This window comes from Strix uralensis, chromosome 3 (assembly GCF_047716275.1).
Source record: "Strix uralensis isolate ZFMK-TIS-50842 chromosome 3, bStrUra1, whole genome shotgun sequence".
NCBI lineage: Eukaryota > Metazoa > Chordata > Aves > Strigiformes > Strigidae > Strix > Strix uralensis.
In genome coordinates, this window is record NC_133974.1 from 39,482,113 (window position 1) to 39,507,496 (window position 25,384).

At 41.8% G+C, this 25,384-nt stretch overlaps 1 protein-coding gene across 2 annotated transcripts; it reads left to right on the top strand.

Moving 5' to 3' along the window:
• Positions 1-12,625: 12,625 nt before the first annotated feature.
• PRSS35 (serine protease 35) lies at positions 12,626-24,916 on the top strand. Of its 2 annotated transcripts, XM_074861963.1 has the most exons (3): positions 12,626-12,988; positions 16,895-17,017; positions 18,929-24,916. In XM_074861963.1, exons 2-3 carry the CDS (start codon positions 16,965-16,967, stop codon positions 20,184-20,186), a joined length of 1,311 nt encoding a protein of 436 aa, XP_074718064.1. In that variant the 5' UTR covers positions 12,626-12,988; positions 16,895-16,964; the 3' UTR covers positions 20,187-24,916. The 2 variants fall into 2 exon arrangements, with proteins under 2 accessions (XP_074718064.1, XP_074718065.1); XM_074861964.1 differs by lacking the exon at positions 16,895-17,017 and having other exon boundaries at positions 12,628-12,988.
• The last annotated feature ends 468 nt before the right edge of the window (positions 24,917-25,384 follow it).

Genomic DNA, 25,384 nt, shown 5'->3' on the forward strand with positions numbered 1-25,384 from the left:
GTAAAAACTAGTGAGGGTCCATATATTCTCCTTTAGCTTTTATGCCGGGTGCTGTGATGGGGCTATTGATAGTGGGTTTGTTCAGCTGATTTCCAGTATGTTCAGGGAACATAAGATGCTTTTGGGGTGAATGAAAGACTTAACAATGGGGCTTGCAGCTATTTCTATGATCTTGCAAAGGCCCAAACCAAGCATAAATGCCCAGTGTAGTTCATATGGCTATCACCTATTTATTGACAATAAGAGGCCTTTTTCTGTAAAGGCAGCCCTAGACTTCCTCCTTTCACTTTTTCACCATAGGACTGCAGTAGTTACCATCCCATAGAAGTCATCGTCAGAAGGACTTTTTAACTTTTCTGTCTTCAGGAGAAATTACAATCTCTAACTTGCCTTTATGAAATTATTCTGCCCATAAATAAGGACCTGAATACTCTCTTTATCAATCAGCAATGCCTGAAACATGCAGACTTTTCACCAAGTGCAATACAAGAGTCAACCAGTAAAACACCTGAGGAAGACGAAGACTTGCCTGTGGTGAGAGAGGCTGAAAGCCTAGTGTGCTCCCTTGTGGATTCTCCATCCTGCAAGATGTATCAGATCAACTGCACAACTACAAAGCACAAAGCTTAATTTTGCAATTGTGTAATAACACTGAACCTGAAATGTAAGAAACTAAGACCAGCTAAACTGATTTTACCACTTTAGTTAATATCTGTAATTAGGGCCTAAAATCAACATGGGTAGAAAGATCATCTATCAACTATTTCAATTTCACTGTCATGTGCTGGGAATGAAAGAGCAATAAGGTTTCAATTAAACCAATTTAATCTTCTTTGATCATCTAATACAGGGTTAATAAGAAATAATTCTTTGTTGCTTTAATTTCTGTGATTTGATTGCCTCCTTTCTAAATTGGGTGATCTGGCCAAACAATGACTTAATCATCTAGCATTTTTAACCCACTGAACTTCTGATTCAATATCAGTTTAAACCTTGATTTTAAAAATTATCTTAATTCCTACATAAGCTATTGACATTTAGTACTTTAAGTCTTAGCAATATTGTCAGTTTTGTAATGTTTGAATATTGTCAGTTTTGTAATGTTTGAATATTGTCAGTTTTGTAATGTTTGCTTATTACAAAGCAATGGAATTTGCTTTTTGCAAACACTACCAGAACTGATTTATTTTTTGGATAGCAGAATGGGTTTGGAAAAAAAAAAAAAAAAAAGGTAAGTTAGCTGAGGTACATTAGTTTGGCCCACTCTACAAATTAAAACCTTTATCCAATAGTATTTCACAGTTTTAGTAATTCACAGCAGTAATTCATTAATCTTATCTCTTTCTAGAATTATATGTTAGAAGTCAAAACAAATCTTTTACTGAAGAAAAATAGGAATATTTCCTAAAAGGAGAAATTTTCCTGGAGTCATCTCAAAAAAGATCCATTCTAAAATTAATAAATGAGACCAACCTCTTGCAATTGTGTACGTTTTACTGAGTCAGTGGAACTGAATCCAGTGTTTCCAATTCTTTCTGGCAAGTGAAAGAATAAAGAAGCAAAAAATGAAGTCAGGATTATATTTTGGGAATACCATCATATTTTTCTAATGAATCCCATTCAAGAAAATCTTAATTGAATATTTTAGAGTTAAGATAATAATGCTACTAAGCAGTAATGCAATTTGCTGAAGTCAACAAAGCATGACTGTGCTAATGTCCATACGAAAAAATATTCTGTGCTTTAGTTTTTAACCTCGGAGTCATATTCATGCATTATTAAATCACTAACAACTGTTGTTTAAAAATCTTGGCATTCTGTAGCCCAGTGAATAATCTGGATGAGCAGTCTACCTCCCTAGAGGAATGAATTTTCCTATGCGGAAGCTGGTGTGACCTCCACTCAAACAGTTTGCACACATAATTGCATTTGTGATGGTCTCTGCTTGTACATATAGTTTGAAAATAATCAGAGGGTTGTAATGAATTTTGTCTGTAAATTTGACCCATTACATTTGCTTCTTTAGTTTTATATCAGTCATGTAAGTAAGTACATGGCATTTTTGTGCCATGGGATACTCAAATTAATCAAATAATTAAATTATGCACTTGACATTCTTACAGATAGCATATGCCTGCATTATTTGGCCTTCTTTGCAATTATACACATATGTATTGCATGCCACACTCCATATCTATGTATGGTTATGCCAACATGAGAACAGTGGTTATCATGTTCTAGGCCTGTGTGACCACACAGCTTGGAAAGTTTGAATAAATTGCTAAATAAACCTCAATGGGATTAAATTTATGAGGTTTACACAGGGCAGATACCCCTTGTCTAAATATTGCTAGCTGCCACTTCCACATTCAGATTTTCAGCAGGTTCCAGGTAGCAATGCAAACACATTAGTCCTAAGCCAACTATGGAAAATTTTGGCATCTACCAATCTCTGGTCATGTACTAATTCCAAGCCAAACCAGCCAGCCTGAATCTTTCCTTTTTAACTCTTCCCCTGTGATTTGACAGATCTTGCAGGAAAAGTGCAGAAGAGTTGATGGAGACACTAACAGCTCTGTAGCTTCACTCAGCCGTTCTGAGGTTCATACATCCCATCACAGGCTGGTTCAAGCATCTACACATTGTGTAGACACCTATACAACCTTCCCAAGGTTGAGAAAAAGGGTAAAAACCTTGAACAAGGAACTACAAACAAACCAAGGGAGGATCTCATTGACTTGGGACCTTCATGTCTGGAAGAGTTTTACATTGTCCTAGAGGACTCCCTTTATTGTGCTGTTAGCAACTGGGAAGCCTTTCTCCTGGCTGGGTGCTTGTTTAACTTGGAAGACCAATGCCATTTTGTTCTGTAGTAAGTCTGTAAATTAGGCATATAGTCTTCATCATGTATTGCCAAAGTAAATCGAGGGACTGGGCATTTCCATATGTTTTTTGGCACGCTATAGTTCTTTCTCTAATCTATGTGACTGCAGCCAGTGGCTTCCTACTGTGACTCAGAACTGACTGTCAAAGGGCAAGGAAGTACAAAGCTGATACAGGGTAAATTAATTATTCTTTTTAAAAAGCTTGTATTAGAGATAATTGAAATGCAGAACAATGTCATCAAAGTCAGTACTGGACATGGAAAAACGGAAGAATGGAAGAATGCTTTCCGCAACAGCAAAGGTATCTTCTGTGTTCTTAGATAAAACTGCTGAACTAACTAAATAGCTTTAAACAGAAACTGCTTCTAGACTGTAGCTTGAATGCCAATTTTCAAATGAGGATATATTTTTAGATGCAATTCATGAATTGCTAAAACTGAGATTTTCAAGTGGAAATGCAGAGCTGTTGCTGCAACAGTGCTGTCAATAATTGTGATTAAAACAAAATAGGTACTGGCACAAGCAGAGTGACTGCATCTATTTAGATCTCTTCCAAAACCAGTACTGTGGCAACTGAAGTAATGTATATGCATATGTATTTCATCCCATGCTGCAAAAATTAATTTATTATTTGTGCTATTATTGCTTATAAAATCTCCATCCTAAACCAGGACTCTACAGTCATCTGCTGATACATATTGTAAATGGGACACGGACAGAAAGGAGACTACAGAGAGATAATAAAATTATAATGGTCTGTGTGCTTGGTTTCTGCCCATCAATAGCCTATGTATGATAAGTATTCTCTAGGTGTCACAGAAAGGGAGAGCTTTACGGAAGGATTTGAAGAGGCATCATGAAGTAAAAGAGAAGCTTCATTTGAAGTGAAATGGAGAGCACAGAGCCAACACCAGAAGCAGGCAAAGCATGATGGTGTTTGCTCAGACACATAGTGAGTGGAAAATACTGGATGATGCTACAGGCAGCAAGAGGAGTTGGCACCACAATAACAAGCAGCATCTTAATGAAAATGAAATGAGGAAGCACAAGCCACGGATGAAGGCAAATAGCTTACACTTGCTGTGATAGAAAAGGATTATCCAGTGAGTAGTCTCCCAACTTCTGCTAATAATCTGAATGTGTATAAAGGTTTGCCTCTGCTGAAAACGAGGTGAGGTTTGTACAAATACAAGAGGCAGGCAAACCCCACCTCAGGGAGTTTTGACAAAACATACTGTTAATGAGGATTTGGTAACTGAGTCATATGCAGTTGTTAGTTTAAAATCTTGGCTGAGTAGAGGTATGTGGATGGGTGATAATTCTTAAGATGAATATCAGTTTTCCATTACAAGTTGGGGCTATAATTTTCTATTTATTTTAACTTGCATGAAATTCATTCTAAAGTCAATCTTTGCACATCTGTTATATTTTAATAGAGTTAAACTATGCAAGGGGACTAGGGGCTAGAGAGTTAATCAGAAGCAAAAATTGTAATGGGTAGAGGAAGAGAATCTATGTGGTTGTTGAATCTCCACCATCATTTTTCTCTCTTGAGACCTGATACAAAGGCCTGTGAAGTGAAAAAAAAACCCTTTCACTATCTTGCTTGGGCTTTGGGTTTATCTCCCATACCTTATCAGTTGTACCAGCAAGCAGACCAAATAAATCAATGTGGATGAATAATAAATCCATGGGTATCAAATAATCTATAGAGTTGTGGAAGATGCCACCAAAGATGGGCTCTGTAGTATGTTTAATCCAAAAAGTCATTCAAAATTAAAAGTGTGGATACGCTGGGGTAATAAATAAACCAATATGCTACTATTGATTTGATGATACCTCTGAAAGTACTGGTCTGATATAAACTCCTTCCAAGAGTTACTAGTGTCCTGTGCTGCACTGCTTGCATTGCATGTTTCATTGTGAGCATTATAGCTTGACAACCTGCTAGAGAGTTTTGAGGCAGGAATGAACAGAAGCAGAACTTTCTCTCCAGAAAATTCAGCTCACATCATGGTTAACCCAGCTCTTGTTTTTCCAACTACCCTCCAGACTTATCCCCAGATTTACAGTTTTCCCAAGCAACATCTGAAAAAGACAACAGTAGCATGTTTTCTAATTTCTTTTTTGTAAGGGCAATTAACATATTTTATTAATTTGCCTGTCATGGAGGAAAATGGTGTAGCTTGGTCCTTCTCTCTTTGTTACAGTACTTCTCCTCTGAGGGAGGCCCCAGTGAGATTCTTTGTCACTTCATGAGGATGCATCTTGCCTGAACCTGGGAGCATAATGAGTAACAGTGAAAGAGGATGGGTTGCTGGACAATCTTAGGACATGTCTTTACCAAGATAAAGGTCAAATTTTAGGTCAGGCTTTAAAAAAAAAAAAAAAGCTAAATCATCCCTCAATATCTATGGATTCCCTTTGAGGACACTTCTGTGTGTAACCCCTTGAGAATGATGCTAGACCTTCAGAAATCCTTAGGGCACTAGCACAGTCAGAAAGGCAGACAGAAGGTGTGATTCTGTGCAAATACTACTGCAGAAATCGATACTGAGAAAGTGCAAAGGGGTGTCTGATTAGGGCAAATCGTTTCTGCCTTCCCTGTCCTTACTGAACTATTCACTTGGTTGTCAGCATGTGGAAATGATTCCAGCAGCAAGCTGAAAACCTACAGACAGCTTTAAAACTATTAGAAAAATGCAGAGACTTTGAGAGCCAAGAGGAACAGTTATGAGTATTTACTTCAATCTCCTGCATGCATCACCCACAAAAAAGATCCCCCTCTACTTTAGCTGCAGCTGTACTTCCCCTCAGTTACCAGTGTGACTGAGTCCTGCCTAACGCAGTGCAGGTCAGTGAGAATACATGAACAGGAGACACAGGAGACAGCTATGTGGGGTGCAAAACACAAGATGGAAGATTGCATTAAAAATGTGTCCTGGATGTTGTTTTGTCCTAGTTAATCCTGACAGCTTCAGAGACCTGAAGATATTGTATGCTTAAGGTGCTCTGAATAGCAACAAGGCATACTTGGCAACCCTAATGCTGCATTCACCATGGGTTTTGTCACTAAATATAACGTTGTTTTCCTAATAGTAATTATGGCTCTGAGAGGTATAAAATGCCTGTGTTCATTTCAGTGCAATATTAAGTTTGAAGACTAAAGTGAAACCTTAAAAATTCCAACATTAGTAGCTATTACACTGGTAATAATTTTAGCAGAAACATCCAGCTATTTCAGGGTTGTGAATGGAATTTTAAAATGGTATCACCAGGTTTTCTTCAGATCTGACTTCATACCTTCAGTTTACTAAGAATAAACAAAAAAGATTTGTCTTTTGATGGAATACTATTCCGGAATGTGGTTAAGTAAATGGTTCTTTTAAGGTGTGTTTTTTCCCTCAGGTTTGTATTCAATTTATAAGTCATGCAGCCATAGCTGAAAAATTAATCTTGTACTCTCCTGGACATCTTCATGATGGCAGTAGATGGTTTATGGTCACCTTCAGTTAACACTGACAATAAAGACAATATTCCTTACTACCCATGGATTAAGGGCAACATCCCCCCCCCCTTTTTTTTTTTGAGCTTGTGAAAATGCAATTGGTGTTACTGCACCTTTTCCTACTTTGTCCAGACTTCTAGAGGAAGATTGCTTTGATACTCTGTTTGGAAGTACCACAGACACTCAATTTTATGCCAAATGTCACTTTTTCTCTCATAACACTGCTGTTAATTCCTCTGATTTCCCAGACTTTTTAAGATGTGCATTTCACTGTCAGTGACCTCTTGCTGGTTTGAATAGCGAGATTAGGCACCATGTCCCTCGCCAGTTCATCTTTCTCTGGAATCTCTTTCCCCTCTGTTGGGTCAATCATGCTGATGGTAGCTAAAATCTTATTTTATCTAACATGTCAGCATCACTCTATTAACTTTCCTCTGTGGTATGTTGTTTCCATTATATGAATTTAGAGGCTTGGGGACGGAATGAATACTCAGCTTAAGCCAGGCAAAGTCAGTTGGTTTTTTTTTTCCAAAGCTTCTCAGAGTCTCTGGTCATGCACTTCTTTCCTCCTCGCATCAAAATGTCTTTTATTCATATCATAGTATGCTGTGTTACCATCTACAGTCCACTGATTTTCCAGTAAAGCTGCTGGTGTGCTGAGTACAATGGGAATGCCAGTTGGAGGAAATGGTTTCTTTCAAATTAGTACACACACAAAAATGGTGTGGAGGTTTTTTTTCCTTAACAGTACCTGCCTGCAACCTGCCAACCCATCATGTATATAAAAATATTTGCCATCTGACACATCTCCAGAAGCACGTCTCCTTGTGGAAATTTTCCTTGAGGAAAATGTTCACTTTATATATATGTATATAATGTTCATGATGCTACACGTCAGGTAAGAATTGTAGGTTTTGCTCTTTTAGCAATGATGAGTGAACAATTGACTCTGCTTTTCTACTAAACATACAAATGTCAGAACAATGAGCCAGTCCAGCTTCATTTTCAACTGCTGTTCTAGGGGGAGACAAAAATGATAAAAGGCAGGAGCTGGGTGGTGGCTAGGCTATTAACTCACTTCCATTCTGCACAGTTAGAAGAGCCTCTCTCCTACGGGTCATATGCTTAGACATATCCACATTTGGTTTTGCTTGCTGCCTCACTGAAGAAAGCATTATTGAAGTGACCATAAGCTTGACATAGCTTTAACTCAGAAATGGGACTTCATCTGTTTGTACTACTACAAAATGTTTTTTTCAAGTCTATTGTTTACCCATATATCTAGTTCATAAACTCATATTGTGGAAAACAGGTCACAACTGGATGCCTCAAGTTTCACATCCCTCCTCCCTTTTGTCAGCTGTAAGATCTTGTATTGCTGGCATTGCACTCATTGCTAATATCCTTGTTTCTGCCACCATACTCCCTCGTATACCCAATTTAAAATTAATAACTGCCTCGCCAGCCTGTATTGCGATAGTCTATGCAGAATCCTCCTGAGCTAGCGATGCTGTTGTCATCCTCTTTGTCCTCACTGTGCACACTCTTAAAAACTGATGTGATTTATTACAGTTCTTGCATCTTTTCCAAGTCCTCAAAGCCAGGGTCTCTAACAGAGGTCTGTTTTATTCAGTGTTTTAGTCCAACCGGTCAGCATTGTGTCACAGGAACCTCTGAACAGCACAATAACCAACCCCAACTGGTCCACAAAACAAAAGGGCTTCTGTGGCAACAAGCTGCCACAGAAGAGACACTGCCATGGAGACCATTCTTGATCCTGTAAGAAAGATCCATTGTATTTCACATCCCTTTGTTCTGAAAGCAGTAGGAATTATCTCATGTCCATTCATCATGAGCCAATGAGTTATCCCAAGTTTAGTATTTGGGGACTGGAAAAGTGTTAAAGCTCATAAAAATAGTCTTCCTGGGACAAGAAAAGTAGGAAGGAAGTGAAACATATGATATCAGCTGAGCTGGAAGTGTATGCAGATGCAGCTTGAGAATTAAAGTGTGAAGGAAAGGGAGCTACCTGCACTATCCAAGTAATCACTAGGTTTGGCATAAAGTACATGTGTACGTGTACACATGAGCACAGGAAGGACTGAAGAGAAGAAAGGAAGAGATTAAAGCTGACTACTTGTGGTGCATGGCTAGGGACTACGCACTGAACTTTTAATTTGGTTATAGGCATTTGCATTCTTTTTGACATCTATGAACCTTGTTTTGGGTTTCCTGAGTTGTACCTGCCTGTTTTCTCTTCCCTTAAGTCATATGTGAAAGAATATTTTGTGGGTAGGCATATCTGCCTGCTGAGGCACAATGCACTACATGGAATACAATTCGGAGACTGCAGACAAGGCACGTTGTTGCTACGATCACGCATTTTTTGCATATGTGCAAGACCCACATGAGAGCAGAGTGTGTTTCTCCAGCAGCCTAAGGCCAAGTGAATTCCAGGGGTGGCTGCAGAGCCAGTAGGTCCATGTTCAGCATATGTTGCCCACAGGGAAAGTTAAAGCTCCTATCTCAAATTTCTACCTGAAAAAAAATCAACAGGAATCTTATTTGGAAAAATTTTGTAGCTCATTTTATGGATTATCTACCCTAAGATAAGAATACTACAGTTCTGTAAATTCACTCAAATCCAGGGTACAAATCTGATGGTAAAATCTTCCTTTTTTTTCTTTATTTTCTTTGTAGATAGGCAGGAAGAATTTTGATAGAAGTCATTACATTCCTGATGTTAATGTAGATTTGCTTTTATTTTTTTCTCTGACATTTTTTTTAAATAAAATTTTAGGTATTAGTCTTTCAAAGCTCAGTTCCAAGTGAACATCTCTCAGTTGGTATATGATGTCAAACTTATTTTTGGAACATGTAGAAATACCACAAGGGCTCACTAATCTTCTAATGAGATAAAATTACTTCTGAAGGATAAAATTAGCATGCTGGAACTTTTCCAACAATTCTGTTTTTACAGCCCTATCGTGTATATTATACAGTGTGTTTCCAAAGAATCAGTATTCTGAAATATATATCCCTTTTGTCTTTTGCAAAATATGTTGAGGAAATTTTTTATGTGATAATTCTTTGTTCAAAAAACCCCTAAATTTTTATGAAGAATTATCCAAAATATATAATCTTATTATTTCAAGAAATAAAATCCTAGTAATGAAACAAGATTCAAGAAAAAATGGTTTTAAATAATTTAAAAACATAAGTTAGGCTCGTAAATGTATTCTAATTTTTCTAAAAAAATTTTTTACAATGTTCATTTATCTTAAGAGCTTTCAATGAGTGTCGTCTGAGAAGAGAGAGGAGTGTGAAAACAGAAGTCAACTCTCTTATTATTAGCCAGTCTTACAGAATTCAACTCTATTATTATTAGACAGTCTTCCAGGTAAAAAACAGAAAACATGACATAAACGACCCAGCCCAGATTCCAAAAGCAGGAGCGAGTGGAGTGATACAGCAGAATCACGCTGATCTCATCACCCAGAGTTCAGTAAACAGAAATGAACCTCTGCTACCCTAATTTTCTGGAAGACAGGAAACAAAATATAGGACTATGGAATCAGTTCTTGTAGGGATGATAGGTTACCAATAACAATCTGCTGTGCCCTGCACTACTCAGCGTATTCATAAATGATCTGGAAAAGGGGTGAGTAGTCAGGTCACAAAGTCTGACGAGGCTATCAAGTTGTTTAGGTTAATAAAGGTTAGACAACCTTGAAGATCTGCAGATCTGGAATGGAGTGACTGAGCAATAAAGTGGCAAATGGAGTCCAATGTAGATAAATGCAAAGTGATGCACAAGGGGGAAAATGGTCCTTACTTCGGGTATGAAAAGGCAGATTCTGATCTGGTCATTACTTCTCAGAAGAGAGTTCTGGAGTTATGAAAATGGCTCCATGGGAATATCAACCTGGTGCTCAACAACTGCCAAAAAATAAAAAATACTAGGAAGTTAAGAAATCAGTAGAGAACAAAACAAATAATATCTTTTTGCTTCCACAGAAGTCCATATTTTGCATCTTCTGTATAGGTAAAGAATCATAGAAATACTGGTTGAGGGGGACCTCTGAAGGTCACCCAGCCCAACCTTCCACTTGAAGCACGATTACTGCCAACATTAGATCAGGTCAGCTGTGGCTTCGTCTAGCTGAGTGTTGGAAACCACCAAGGATGGAGATTCCACAGCCTGTCTCGGCAATTTATTCCAGTGTCACGTGTTTCTCTTGATGAAGAAATTTTTCCTGACATCCACTCTGAAGCTCCCAAGCTGCAGTTGTTGTTGCTCAACACAGCTGCCCAATGTAAGTAGCTATTGCTCTTTGTTTTCTACTTGCCACTGCCAAGAAGTGTTTGGCCACATCATTCTTCGGATGCTGTTCTGGTCCCTGCATGTCAGCAGTAGAACAGAAAACAGGAACATCTTTCATGTAAAATACAGTTAACTTAGCTAGAATCCTTCGAGGTGGGAGAGGGCCTACAGGGTTATGATAAAGAACTAGTGAGCATCAAACGAAGTTAGCAGTAGCCAGGTTGAAAATACACAAAAGGAGGCGGGTTTTTGCATAACACATGGTTGAACTGTGGATCTTGTCACCACAGCAGGTTGTAGATGCTACAGATCTACATAGGCTTAAGGGAAGATGGGCAAGTGCCTGACAGAAATCTGGTGAAGGTTACTAACATCATAGAAACTACATCTGCCTCAGAAAATCTCAGAGTTCGAAATATTGGTGGCAGGGAAAGTGCTGGAGGGAACTATTGCATGACCTTGCCCTTTACTACTGCAACACGATATTGGTCAAGCAAAGCCCTTGGTCTGATCCAGTATGGAAGCTCTTATGTTCAAGAAATTGCTTGTAAAATGCAACTACCTTACACACATTTCTCTCTTGCCTTGTTAATTAAACTGGGAATTCTTCAGCTCATTTTCTCATGAATGACTATTAGTATGCTTTGGTTTTAAGTTGTACATGCAAAAAACAACAACAGAAAGAGAACTGCAAACAAAATTTACATTTTCAGCCTCAGTCTTTGAAAGGAAACTGCAAGGTGCAGTTGCTGGCCAAAGCCTTATTTCCAACCTATTCCACTAAATTTCAGAAGTCTTTTAAAGGAAGGAGATGCTTATGATTAGGACAATGAAACAGCACTCTGGAGATCTCAGTATGATCTCTAGCAATGACACTAATTTCCTGCCTGTTTTGGCAAATCAATGGGCCCTCATCTAACATGAGATGAGTTTTCAGCAGATGAGCTCATTGGACCTACTGAGGTTAAGCACTTGCAAAAGTGCTTCGTGAATGAGCTTTTCATGTTGCACATTTATGTAGCAGTGGAAAGCTTTGGGGAGGACGTTGTTGTAGTGCAAGGGGCTGATCCACGGAGCAGAGACCCACCACCCAAAGCTTTCTGCCTTGGGAGGGGAGACAAAAGGGACACCAAGGGAAGGGCAAGGCAGAAAGAGAGGGGTGAAGAGCAGTGAGAAAAGGAGGGATGTGCTTCCCACCTGGCTTCTGAGGGCCTGAGGAGCGGGGCTGGGGAGGGGCTGGGTGCCCCTGAGTAGTGGGGCCAGGAGGGTCCCTGAGGAGTGGGGCACCCCAGAGGAGCAGGGCTGGGAGGGTGTCTGAGGAGCAGGGCGCCCCAGAGGAGCGGGGATGGGAGGATCCCTGAGGAGCAGGGCCAGGAGGGTCCCTGAGGAGCGGGGCCAGGAGGGTCCCTGAGGAGCGGGGCACCCCAGAGGAGCAGGGCCAGGAGGGTCCCTGAGGAGCGGGGCCAGGAGGATCCCTGAGGAGCGCGACACCCCGGAGGAGCAGGGCCAGGAGGGTCCCTGAGGAGCGGGGCCAGGAGGGTCCCTGAGGAGAGGGGCGCCCCAGGGGAGCGGGGCGGCGAAGGCGGGTGGCCGGGACGCCCCTGAGGGGCGCGGGCAGGGAGGCGCGGACAGGCCCCGGTGCGGGAACGCCACTCCCCGCAGCCGCAAGCCCCATCCCGGCCCGAGCAGCCTCCTGTGGGGTCGGCAGCCACTCCTCGCCTTCCCCAGGAGCCCTAGGGCGGGTCAGGGCGGAGCGGCCCTCCCCGCTGCCACCGCCGCCGCCCGGCCCCGTCGTGCCCGGCAGCCCCGGCCCCACCACGCAGGTGTCGCGGTGCGGCGCCCTCCCGCCATTCCCCCGGGACGGGGTCCCTCCGCCTTCCCGCTTGTCTCCGCCTCCCGCCCCGTCCCTGCGCGGGTCACCCCGGCTCTCCGCACGGCGCCGAGGGGAAGCCTCTCCCGGGGGGATGCGCCTCCCCGCCCCGCAGGCAGAGCCCCTTCTTCCCTTCCCATCCGAGGAGATACCGGGAGCTGCCTCCGCTCCCCTCGGCCCTCCCCCTCTCGCCCTCCCGGCCTCCTCCCTCTCGTCTCCTTTTTTTTTTTCTAACTTTTTCCATCCCCTCCCCCGCCTGGGAAGACCTGGCCGCTCCCCTCGCCCCGTCCTCAGTAGCCGCGGGCGCTGGGCGGCGGGCGGGCGGCGCGGAGCGGGGAGCCGGGAGCCTGCGCCCCGGGGCTGTGGCCGCCTTCCCCTCCGTTCGTCCTGCGGGGTGCCAGGTATGAAAGAAACCCTTCCCGACGGCGGCCGCGGGAGGAGAGGCTGCCCTGAGAGACCTGGTCGGGGCAGCGCAGGGTGGGCAGGCTGGGAGCTGGGGATGGGGACGGAGGGTGGCTGCCCGGGGCCGGCGACAGGGCAGCCCCGGGGCCGGGGACCGGGCAGTCCGAGGTAAGGGGATCACCGTAAGGTGATCTTTTTTTGCGATGTTGTTCTTCCTACACGGGTCGTTTTGAAAAATGATGAGGCTGAGCGATGTCAGTACCTTGGGTTTGGCAGCTGAAGGGGTTCATATAAAACTCCTGCCTCTTTAGCCTGACAGATATATTTCTGATGGGATTAAAACGTAACACATTTCTTTGGTCCTTTTTTTTTTTTTTTTTTTTATTATTATTATTAGAAACTAGTCTCACAAGACGTCTAACGGGACGGAAGCAAGGGGCATATTTATTGGGCTTTCCGGGGTTTGTCTCTGTGCTGTGTCTCCTGCGGGGAGCAGGCAAGGAGCCTCTTCACCCTCCAAAACAACCTCTCCTTTAATTCTGATTCATCCCCTCAGTATTCGCGCTACCATCCCCGAGCTCTTCTGGAATTGACACTAATTTCATCCAGATTCGTCACTGCTGGAAGCAGATTTATGTTGGAATGGCAAAAAAAAAAAAAAAAAAAAAAAAAAAAAAAAGTTGTGCCAAGGTATTTAGCTTGCAGTCTCTGGAGAAAGGGAACTCCTTTGGATCAGGCGCGGAAAAGCAGAGCGTCCCGCGGAATGCAGGACCTGGGGATGGCTGAAGAGCCGTAGAGTTAAAGCCTTCCTCTCCAAACCCTCGGCTTCTTCCAGGAAAACCTTGGGCTTTAACGCGTAGGAGCGGCCGGCAGAAGCGGAGCGGGCAGTGGAAAAGCGGCCACCCCAGCAAACCCCCCCCCCGTCCCCGCCGTTCCTCCGGCTGCTTCCCGGCCGGTGCCCGCCGGCTGCCGGCCCGGGGGCCGCTGTCCGGGGCCGCCCCGCCTGGCAGGGCGCGACCCCGGAGCCGCTCAGTGGCGGGGACGCGACCTCCCCCCCCCGCCCGCCTCCCCCCGCCCCGGAGGAGCGGGGAGAAGAGCCCGGCGGCGGGGAGGCTTGGGAGGAGCGGGGGCTGCCGCGGGGCCAGCCCGGGACCCGGGGGATGGCGGGCAGGGGGTGACGCCGGGCCGGGCGCCGTCGCCGAGCCGCCGGCTGTCCGGGCGCGCCACCCCGCGGCCACGGCGGGGGCGGCCGGGAGCGGGAACACCCCGAGGGAGGTGAAGCCCCCGTCCCCATTGCCGCTCATCCCCCCTTGCGGTACTTCCCCCTGCCTGTGTGACTTCAGCAACGAGCCGTCACGTCTGCCGCGTAAAATGTGTTCTTCTTCTGCCTGCTGAAGCTGCTGAAATTATGTAAGAGCCAGGAGTCGCAGCGGGGCTTTCTCCGTCAGGCAGGGCGAAATCTATGCACCAATATATAGAGTGAGCACACCCGGAGGAGTGAAGGGGGCAGTGGTGGATAAGGTTAGGGTAATGGTTTCTTCCAAAATTCGTTCTCTATTTTGCTTTGTCAGAGTAGAACTGTGAATTCCAACGTTCAGGCTGTTTCAAGAATAAGGCCAAAAGCTGTTAAAGGTGCTGGTTAGTGTAGCAGCCTCTAGTATTTTATGGTCTGAAAATTGCATTTAAAATTATGTAAGCTTAGTTTGAGATGTGCTGACTTTCCTACAACAAGGAAAGCCCAGAGCAGAGGCTGCACTGAACAGACCGAGATGAAACGCTGCCAGGTAGCTTGACACAACTTTTCTGTCTGAGCTGCACTGACATATATATTCACTCAGGGGTAGCCTGAAGAGAAAGTATTCTAGTTCTGCTTGACTACAAGCCTTCCCCTGAGCATTTGAGATGCATTATGCTGGAGTAAGATGAGTTATACTGACAAAATATTTGAAGGATATCCTGAAAAGTTAGGACATTTCTCTTCTGAATGCAGAAAGATTTGATGTTGGAAGCAAGAAGTAAGAAGGACTGAAAATGCTTTTAATTGTATACATATGCCTGGCAGCTGGCATGCTACCAAACAGGGAGTCCTCACCATTACCAGCTGTGTTTGAAAACTGGAGGAAGGATTTCAACATTTTCATGGAGCTTTCTAGTTTCCATCTTCTTCTGTCTTCTCTGAAGCAATTCATTCTACCATAAAGACAGAGCTATCTCAAGGCTTCTAATTACTGTAAGCTAACCCAAAATTTGTATGGGAAAGGAGCAAAGGAAAGGAGAGGGCAGAGCAGCTTGGGGTTTGGAGGAAGAGTGGAGAACAGCGTGGCAGAAAGCGTGAGTGAGATGTTGAGGGTTTTTTCTTGCCTCCAGCTTGCAGCCTTCTCATGGCCTTTCTTCCTTCCTCTGGAGGCTGTATTCTCTCTCCTCTTCTCTCACCCTGCAAAGGTGTCTTTGCAGCCATCTACACATTTCCATCCTCATCATCTGGCAAGAGGAACCCCTGTGTTGCCCCCTTGCTGGCAACCTGTATTGGGCCATAGCAACAGCTGACATTGCCAATGCTTTAAGTTGGCTTTGCTTAAACAGTGAAGATTGAGTTAGTAAACAGAGCTTAAGTGCATGGATGTAAATGACAGTGCTGCCTAGTAGGACCACTGCTCTGGTCTGTAATGAGAATTACCATTTTCATCAAGTTCCTCGGCTTGGACTTCTTCCAGTTCTGCTGAAGTGTAGTTAGTTCATTACGAGCAACAAGTGGTTCATTATAAATTATGAAAATCTTGGCTTCCAAGTCTGCCTTTGTAAGCAGTGAGCACTTCAGTATATTATTTCAAATGGGAGGCTCCAATGCATCTATTGAGGGTTGTGTGTTTTGTTTTTTTCTTTTTAAAGAGTGGCGGAAGGGAGCCATAGTACTCCACCCATTTGCTTGCAGAAAGTCTCTCTATAAAGTGAAGTTAGTTATGGGTCCAGCTGGGAAGACTTCAGCCATCGCAGTGGAATGACATCAACACAGGCACCTCTAAGACTTGTATGTGAACTAGCAGTTAGTGAATGAACTTTCCTTAGGGATCACAAAATTCGGCTACAGAGAAATATCAAATACCCAGACCCTGAGGAAGGGCTAAGAAAGGGAGGAGTATTCTAGGAAAGAACATAGAAAAGGCGTTCTCGAGCCTGACAGAAGAACGGAGTTTCTTCACACCTTGTATCTGCTCAACAGCTATATTGGGGCAAAGCAAATTAAAATCAGCTTTTCTGCATTAATAACACATTATTTATCATCAAACCATGCTAGTTTGTGACAGGCTGAAAATAAAGAAAAGGAGATCTTTCCTCATACAACATGTAGTTAAGCTGTGGAACATCCTGAGGCAGAACATTGTGAATACAAAATTTTATATGGGTTCAAGGGAAGACTGGGCAACTATGGACGAGAAATCCACTGAGGTTGCTTCACACTACAGATACTGCCTCTGGTTTAAAGTCCATGAGGTGCAACTGGTTGTAAGGGAAGAGACTATGAGGGAGGAGGGACAGACATGGTTGCCCTATTCTTGTGCTCTACCCTAGGCATCTTCATTTGGCCAGTGTCAGAAACAGGATTTTAGGCAAGGTGGACCTTTGGTCAGTCCAGGAAAGCTATTCGTATGTTCTCATCGTAGTATTTCTTTATTTTGACACCTTATCATTTATCCATAGATTTGTAAAATTATCATTCCTCTTCAAATTTAGTACTAATTGAGTAATGACCAAAACAATACTCTGAAGGTAACTTTGTATATAAAGGTTAATGTTTAAATATGTGCCTTCTGCTATGCCAGTAACCTAGTCTGGTATGGTCAACTGGTGTCTCTCTGCAAAATCTTGCACCTAGGATGACTCTGCTCTCTTTTCAAAACCTTCAGATATCTTTCAGTATGACTGCATACACCACAGAGCTTAGGCCTGTGACTCACTGTAATCTCCAGATGTCTTATGAAAGTCCACACATCTTCTCCAAAACCTGAGTTAGCTACTTTAAAGCCAGGGTGGGTATCTTTATACTGTGTTGTAAAATGTGGTTTATGTACATCCTAGTGAGTCAGCTCCATGTCAAAGTTGGTGTTCCATGCAAGCAAAGGTGAAAAGTGTCAAAAATTATGTTAAAACAAAACCACCCTTTGAATCTGGCATCAGAAGCAACAAGCTGTGTTTGAACTGTAGTGCTTAGTTAGCTAAAAAGTGATAGCTGTTACCTCTCATAGACAAGAACTATGTCTATATGGTGAAGATGCCTCAAAATTATAGGAGTCGTTGGTCCATTATACAGTTTTTAAAGTGATGTTACCACTTCTTTTTCCATGTTGCACACATACTTCTCTTTTTTCATGCTAGATCTTTAGCTAGCTTGTAACCAGGCTGTTTCACTGGATAGCAGTACTTATTCTAAACTAAGCTCAAGAAAAGGAAAGCAGTTATCTTTGCCCTGGTTTACACTGCCATTACAGTGTAAACCAGAGAGCTTAACCACATACATATCCTTGAATTGCTTGGCTTTTCAAGATTAATCATAGGCCGTTTCTTTCTGCACAGCTGAGGTTTCCATGTAACTGGAATGAAGGATATATGAGTGGATCGCAACTTTCCCAATGGCAGCAGCCAGTAGTTAGTTAATGCCACTGACATCACTCCTGCCAAAGGAGAAAAATGGCCTTTTCAGTAATGTTTTGAGCTCAGAATCAAGTCTTCTGGGTTCAGTTTCTGGCTCTGCCACAGACTTCTAACAATTTTGCATTCTTTCTGCGTGTTTCCCAACTACAGATGGGAATAATAGTGCTTTTTGTCTTTCCCATTTAAAGTATTAGCTCTTTGTGTGGTGCATCACCCCATCTAGGTGGGGCCTTCCACATGTGACCATAAGGCGCAGACAGCACAGTTCCTGCAGCCTTTGTGGGATCCTGCAGGAAAAAGGCATGTGATGAGCCAGCGGACTTGTCCTTCCTACTTGGCTGGGCTTTCCTGCATGTATATAACCAGGAGACTCCTCTAGACCAGCAACCTTCTATTTTCTTACTCATCTGTCCCCTTCAACCATGGATTTTGAAATTCTCTGACATCCTGAGCGAAATTCAGACACCCACCCATAGGAAATGAATGAGGTTTTGGTGGTCGTGACACAAAGGGTAACGCAGGATCTGCAGGAGGCCCATGCCTTTCAGAGTAGCCGAAGCTGAAATAGGACTTGCCACCTTGTTTAGGTGCCCAAATTGCTCCACCTGTCACATCCAGACAACATAAATTTTGAAAGGGGAAAGGAGATCTTTCTAGGTTGGTTCCTTGGGAGACCAATTAGCGAAGTGCCATTTTCCATAGCAGGCAGATTCACAAATCTTAGCTGGGTGGGTAATGCAGAACCATTGGTAACTTTTAGGTCACTTAAAGCTGCCACTTTTTGGCCATTACATGAAAGAATTGGTCTGGTTTCCTAAGGATTTCTAAGTCTCATGAGTATAGTCTGTCTGCCCCCCTCTGCCTGGATCCCAGCTTTTGAATGTGACTTTTGAATACATTGGTGGTTTTCAACCATGTTCTACCTACAACCGGTAGCTAAAACGTAATTGCATTCCTACATGATAAATAAAAACAGAGCACTGTACAGAGTGGAATGACTCAGACTACTGCCCCACTGAGGGAAAAGCAGGTAAAACTCAGCTGTTTCCACCTTCCAGTTGGTAACTCAGTATGGATGCTGGCTGACTCGTCTGCGCCGATCTTTCTAGAGACCGTTGGAAGCGTCAGAGGCAATACAGGGAATATCTGAGGCACTTCTATTCTGAGCAGAGTGTTAAATTCTGTTCCACTGATGTCAGTGCTAATATTGCATGATTATACTTTGAAGATACTAAGATAACTGTGTATATTTCCAACGCATATTTTCAAATCTCTCTTTCTTGTTTTAGAAAAAAAATAGATAAAATGGAACACATGTTACTGCTATTCATATTTTTCATACCTATATTGGGTCTCACCAATGGAACAGAAACTGAGCAAGATTTTACTTGGCACTTAAAGAAAATTCCCCAGATTGTGAGCGAAAGAACTTTCTCCCTTGACAGCCCTAAATTTGAAGCAAAAACCAAATTAGAGCTGAACAGTGTATGTGGAATTGAATGTCAAAGAAAATTGCCGGTGCCAAACTTGTCTGACTTGAAGGACCTTTTATCCTATGAGACCGTTTTTGAAAACGGCACACGGACCCTGACTGAAGTGAATGTCCTTGGACTAGGGCTTGACCCAGCTGGAAACACAACCACACGAAAGTCTTTGAGAAAGAAGAGGCAGATATATGGAACAGACAGTAGGTTCAGCATCTATGACAAGCGGTTTATGACCAACTTTCCGTTCAACACAGCTGTGAAGATCTCCACCGGCTGTAGTGGCATTCTCATCTCACCCAAGCACGTGTTGACAGCTGCCCACTGTCTGCACAACGGCAAGGATTATGTTAAGGGCAGCAAAAGACTGAGGGTGGGCCTGATGAAGGCGAAATCCAGAGGCGAAGGCAGGAAACGCAAAGGTGCTAAAAGAAGTAGGAGAGAGGTTTCTGCGGCCCAAGAGGATCCCGAAGTTGCCACAGAACTAAGGCGACAATCCAAAGGTGGTGGGAGAAAGCAGAGGAGATCTGGGAGGAAGCAGGGGACTTCAGATGGCATGCCCTCCTTCCAGTGGACCAGGGTGAAGAGTACCCACATCCCGAAAGGCTGGTTTAAGGGTGTCTCTGGGGATATTGCCCTGGATTATGATTATGCTGTTCTTGAGCTCAAGCGTCCACACAAAAGGAAATACATGGAGCTGGGAATCAGCCCAACGATCAAAATGATGCCTGGGAGCATGATCCACTTCTCAGGTTTTGACAATGATCGGTCTGGGCAGCTGGTCTATAGATTTTGTAGCATTTCTGATGAGTCCAACGATCTCTTCTATCAGTACTGTGATGCTGAGCCTGGTTCCACGGGATCTGGTGTCTATCTCCGTCTTAAAGAGCCGAACAAAAAGAAGTGGAAACGCAAGATCATCGCTGTTTACTCAGGCCATCAGTGGGTGGATGTCAATGGTGAACAGCAGGATTACAATGTAGCAGTAAGAATTACTCCTCTCAAATATGCCCAGATTTGCTTCTGGATACATGGGAATGATGAGAATTGCACACAAGGCTGAAGAGAGCTGAACCTGACTCGTTTAGCACCCGTATTACCATAGAGTGAAAGTCTGCCGCAGCAGTTACTGGAAGAACATCACTCCACGTCAGAATGTTTTTGAACTCAAAGCTTGAGGAATGCTGAATTGCTGAGGGATGGGTAGAATTGTCAAACAAAATATTTCTAATTGTAATCAACCCTAGATATGCACTTAAAATCCCAAACTATATTTATGTTTGCAATTGTGATAATTTCAAATCATTCACATTAGAAAAAAAAAAAATTACGACACCTGTTCATCATTTTTTTTCCCAAGGGAAGGATTGAAACATCTCAAACTGGTATTATTAGACAACACCTATTTTTCCAATGGATTTGCTTTTCTCAGGGTTCTGTTCCAATTCTTCAAATGCAGGTTGTGCATACAGCACATTACTGTATGTGCAGAATGATCCAGAGAACTGCATGAGACCAAGACATTATTTTGGCATTCTTTAAAGACCACAGCTCCATGTTGAGAAGCAGCAGTCTAGTTCATGCTTGTTAGTTTGGAAAACTTCCTCCTCTGGTTGCTGCAGGAACACTACCATGGAAATTCCAAATTTCTGTAGCTGAGGGTTAGACCTTAAAGACAAGGTTCACTTCATTGCTCAGTAAAACCAGCAAAAATAAATTAATGAACATAGAAGTTCCCATGTTTGGAAGAAGAAGAAACATCAGGACACAATTTAATGCCTTTAAATCTTATTTGAGAAGCTATAGAAGTCTTAAACACATGCATTTGCATTCCAATTAGTATTTGGAGAGCTGTAGGTTTAGTTTCTAGTCAAATGTTTAGCTTTATCATTGGGAGAAGTCACTGACTTCTGAAGTGACTACCTGACAATCATTTAGAGCTTCACAGATGATCGAATTTTTGGGTGCTAACCGTTTTTGCAGATTTTATAAATTACTTTTATATGAGTTCAGCTTCATAGATAGGATAGTATGTATTATACTGGGAGTTGGATAGCAGTATTTTAGTTTGGCTTTATATGGTTTTGCAAAATGGGTAGTTTTAATCATGCCATATTCAAACTCAACCTCAACGTGAGTTACAAGGTTAAATTAAAAATTTCTCCCAACTAACTTATACCACCTTCTGAATGGTAGAAGAACTATCCTGTACATTATAACAGGTATCTTGTTAGGTAGCAGCAGTAGTTAGCAAATAATTTGGTTCCATATGTTTGCTGAACCATATATTTAATGAAAACACAAAGTGAGCTTCACTTTTACACACCTTTAAACACAAATCACCTTTTAAAAAACTGTTGATTGCTACACAAGTCTGTATCTTTAATTTTATATCAAAATTTTGAAGCACACAGGATTGTTATGGTGCTACATTAATCTAATAACATAAAATGATACTGTGTATTTCTGATCATACCCTTTGGGTTTCAATACTTTTAAGATTATTCACTGCTACAATGTTTCATTTTTTTGATCATAAGTTTATGCTGACCAAAATACATTTTCTTCCTGTGCAGAAGAAAAGATATAACAAGATTTTAAAATACTATTTGTTTGTTGGCATTTTAAAAATATACTTGTAATATCCTTTGATGAAATAAGATCATTGTTAATAACCCACTTTTTGTAGACAATTAAAAACATAAACCTGACACTTTGAATGTGCAGGCAACTTTCTCTGTCATGTTATCGCCAAAGCATAAAAATTTAAGGCTTGCTTCCATAACATAAGTCTAACAATATTTTGTTAATTGGAAGAGATGTCACTTTAAAAGGAACTTTCTCTTTTAACGTCAGCATTTCCAGGGAACACTTAACTTTTTTTTTTTTTTTTAATTTTGTGTGATTGTTTGCAGAAAACTAATAATAATTTTTAAAGTTTAGAAATCAATGTCTAAGATTTTAAGGTTAATTATTTTTTATTGTTCTTAACATCTCTATTAAGACGTATGGCTTCGCTGACAGCAATTTTAAATCACCTCAGTCCGGTATTTAATACTCTCACTCTATGCAACAGGCCCACAATACTCTTTAGTTGGCTCTGTAATGTTTGTCTTAAGTGCCTTTTTCCATAGTTACTGTGACAAATAAGGTACCACATCGTTAATCCAAAGGTACCAAAACGTTAATTATTAAACCTAGGTCCATGGATTTTGTAACAATTATTCTCATTGTTGATTTGGGTCCAAAACTGATCAAGATAAGGTGGCTTAATAAATTCCTTGTTTTGGTGAGTCTTATTTAGGTGTACTCCTTAGGAGCAGAAATACAATCTAGTTCTTTATTAGTTTGGAAATCAGGGACAAGGTAGGAATGACAAATGTTGATGTCAGCTTTCAAATGGTCTTGTTATAATAATCATCCACTATAAATACCTCAGCCATGACCTGAAGTTCTCATACCAGGCTGATAACAAATGTTTATCCTCAGAGGATAGATATTAGATGCTCAGTGCCTCATTTTATGATACTAAGAGATTAAAGAGGCTGACCAGAGCAACACAAAAATTAATCAAAACTATATATATATTCAAGCCTCTGTGTCTGAGTGCACATGCACAAACACATGCAAATATAGGGGCTTGTAGAGCATGTGCTGTTTTGAGTGGATCAGCACCTTCAGGCACAAGAAGACATGGGCAAAATGCCAGGCAACATTTCAGTCTGTCACTTGGCCTAATAGAGAAGGAAATGCTTTATGTAGGCATTGTGACTGCTTACTACAGGGACTTCTGAAATAGTTCATAAATTGTGTACTTACACACAACCCCAGGAGGTCAATGTCCCACCTCTTAGTACCAGCCACTGCAAATGGGATGAGAATTTCTGAGCTGTGATCATCTCAGATTTCCTTAAAAAAACTGCAGTCAGTATCTAGTTATCAATGAGAAAATATGAGGAGGGGGTGTTCTTAGTAGATCAGATCTGCTGTTGTCTAGGACACCAGCATCAAGGCTGGTTCCCAGCCCAGAAGGGGACAGAGCTGTTGTGATATTTCCCCAAAGGATTTTTCCTTCTTTCAAGTACCAGGCTGTACATTTGTTTTCATCAGTACTAATGCTTTTCCATAAGAGTTGCCATAATAGATCTTTTTCTTTAACTGTATTCCTGGCTTTAGGAAAAAACAAACTCAGTCAAATCCCCTTTCTGCTAGGGGGCTGTTGGCAATTTGTAATGTTAAGAAGCAAGTTTTTCCCAGGCCAAAGATAATCCTCATATACAAACCATTAACACACCCAGACCAGCTTCTGCAAGGCATTTGTGCATGCATTTAATTTGGGGCTCTGAGACATATGATGGAAGTAAAGGGGATTATCTGCAATGTGAAAAATTAAGTCTAAAGTTGATTTATCTTAAAGGAAAAACACAATGTTAGGTAGCAAAATGATTGCTGTTATATGAGGTATAGAGTACCCAATGCTTTAAAAATTGCTTAAAGAAACTCCTTGACTCAGTTTATAATTTACCATCCAAATTTTGCAGATTTATGAGTCTGTCTGGAGTATGAATCAGCACAGAATATAGCTTAAGTAAAAAAATAATTCATCTACATGTGGAGGAGAGAAGCAGCTGGGAAGTTCCTCCTATTCTGCTGATAAGGGATGACCAGGCAGCAAACAGCAGTTAATACAGAAAGAGAGAGCAAGAGAAGTAGATGGTATGGAAGACCAGGAAGATGGAAGTGGTATGCAAGGGATAAAGAAAGTGTGAAAAGTAACAGATGAAATGGTTGGAGAGGGACCTATTGTAAGAAAGAGTAGGCAGCTAGTAAAAGGCATAACAGTATAAATTAAGATGTAAAAATCACAAGTTACATGAAGAATCTCATTTTGCTGTTAAAGATGAGGCTGTTCTTACCAGCCAACAGCACCAAGGAAAGGCCTGTGAGAGGGCTCAGGTTCTCGCAGGGACAACTAGCAGGCAGGGGATTTTGACCCTGATCTACAATCCCTGCCCCAAATCACAGGGATTACACTTGTGCTTGTTTAGGGTGCTTGGGAACCAACAGGTCTGTGTCCTGGCCAAAAGGCTTGGTAGCATGAACCTCCCAGCACACCCGGTCACCAAGATTGTAGTGAATAAAGGAAGTTTCTTTCACTTGAAAGTTTCTCAAACCTGACATTTTGTTGGGATTCCTGTAAAGGCTGTTACTCATTGGAAAAAAAAAACAATCCCCACCTTCCCCAAAAACCCCAACAAACAAAAAAATCTCAGACTTGAAGCATTTAAATGTTGGCTCTATTTTTTGCATGTACCTACATTCTAGCCAATAAATTTTTTCAAATACCTTGTGCTTGTGTTTGGTCTCTGTAGAAATTTAATCAACTGCTTCTAATTTTAAAGCACAGAATATTGCAGATACTTCCATCTACAAATTCCTGGATTAAAGAATGAATGGGGAAAAAAAATAAAGAATATTGTTAAATTGAAAGCTTAAAATTGCACACTAATCTCAAAGGATTTGGAAGCATAGTTGAGTCCCTGTTGCACCAGCCTTTTGCTCTGAGTGCGAGATAGCATTTTGGTTAAAAACCTTCAGAGGTAGCTTTGATGATTCTTTAATGTTCTTAACTTTTTAAAGACTGGTAGCAAACTTCAAAAAATGTGGGTTTTAAAAATATTTTTAACTGCACAAAATGACAACTCATTTGGGAAAATAAATGCAAACTTTTACTATATTAAGATATTATACAATGCACATACTATGTCAATAAATATTTTCTATTGTTTTTCACTGTCATGATTATGGTGGTGTTATACAAACTCCATTCTGTAAACGCTTGTAGCAGGTTATCAGTGAATCATCCGGGACGTGGTTTTACAAGATATTAAATGTCTCTTTAAATTTGTTCTGGGAAAAAACCTCCCTGTCTATTCCTGTCTTCAAGATAATTACTCCGAAAGCAAATTTGATGAGTAACAAAAAATTGGTTCAGCAAGGAAATGACTCACAGACTATGCCACAACTTATTAATTCTGAAATAAGTAATTAGTTCTGTTTCTGCTATTAGCTGTTGTATTTTCTACCCCAGAGAGCTGTTGAACCAGGCCAAATTAGAAGTGTGTAAAATATTATAATCTTGGTTCTCAGCATTATCTTAACTCTGTGCCCTTGAAACTGGTGCTGATTTGATCACTGACAGTAAGAGAAGAGATTTTGGCAAGGGTGAGAGCTGCTGGAAATATTTAATGGAAAGTTTAG

What these genes read in the sequence shown, in the direction of transcription:
- PRSS35 (XM_074861963.1), top strand. Translation starts at nt 16,965, where the DNA reads ATGAAAGTCCACACATCTTCTCCAAAACCTGAGTTAGCTACTTTAAAG. An exon ending in TTAGCTACTTTAAAGCCAGG is followed by an intron (nt 17,018 to 18,928) that starts GTGGGTATCTTT and finishes TTCTTGTTTTAG; the next exon opens with AAAAAAAATAGATAAAATGG.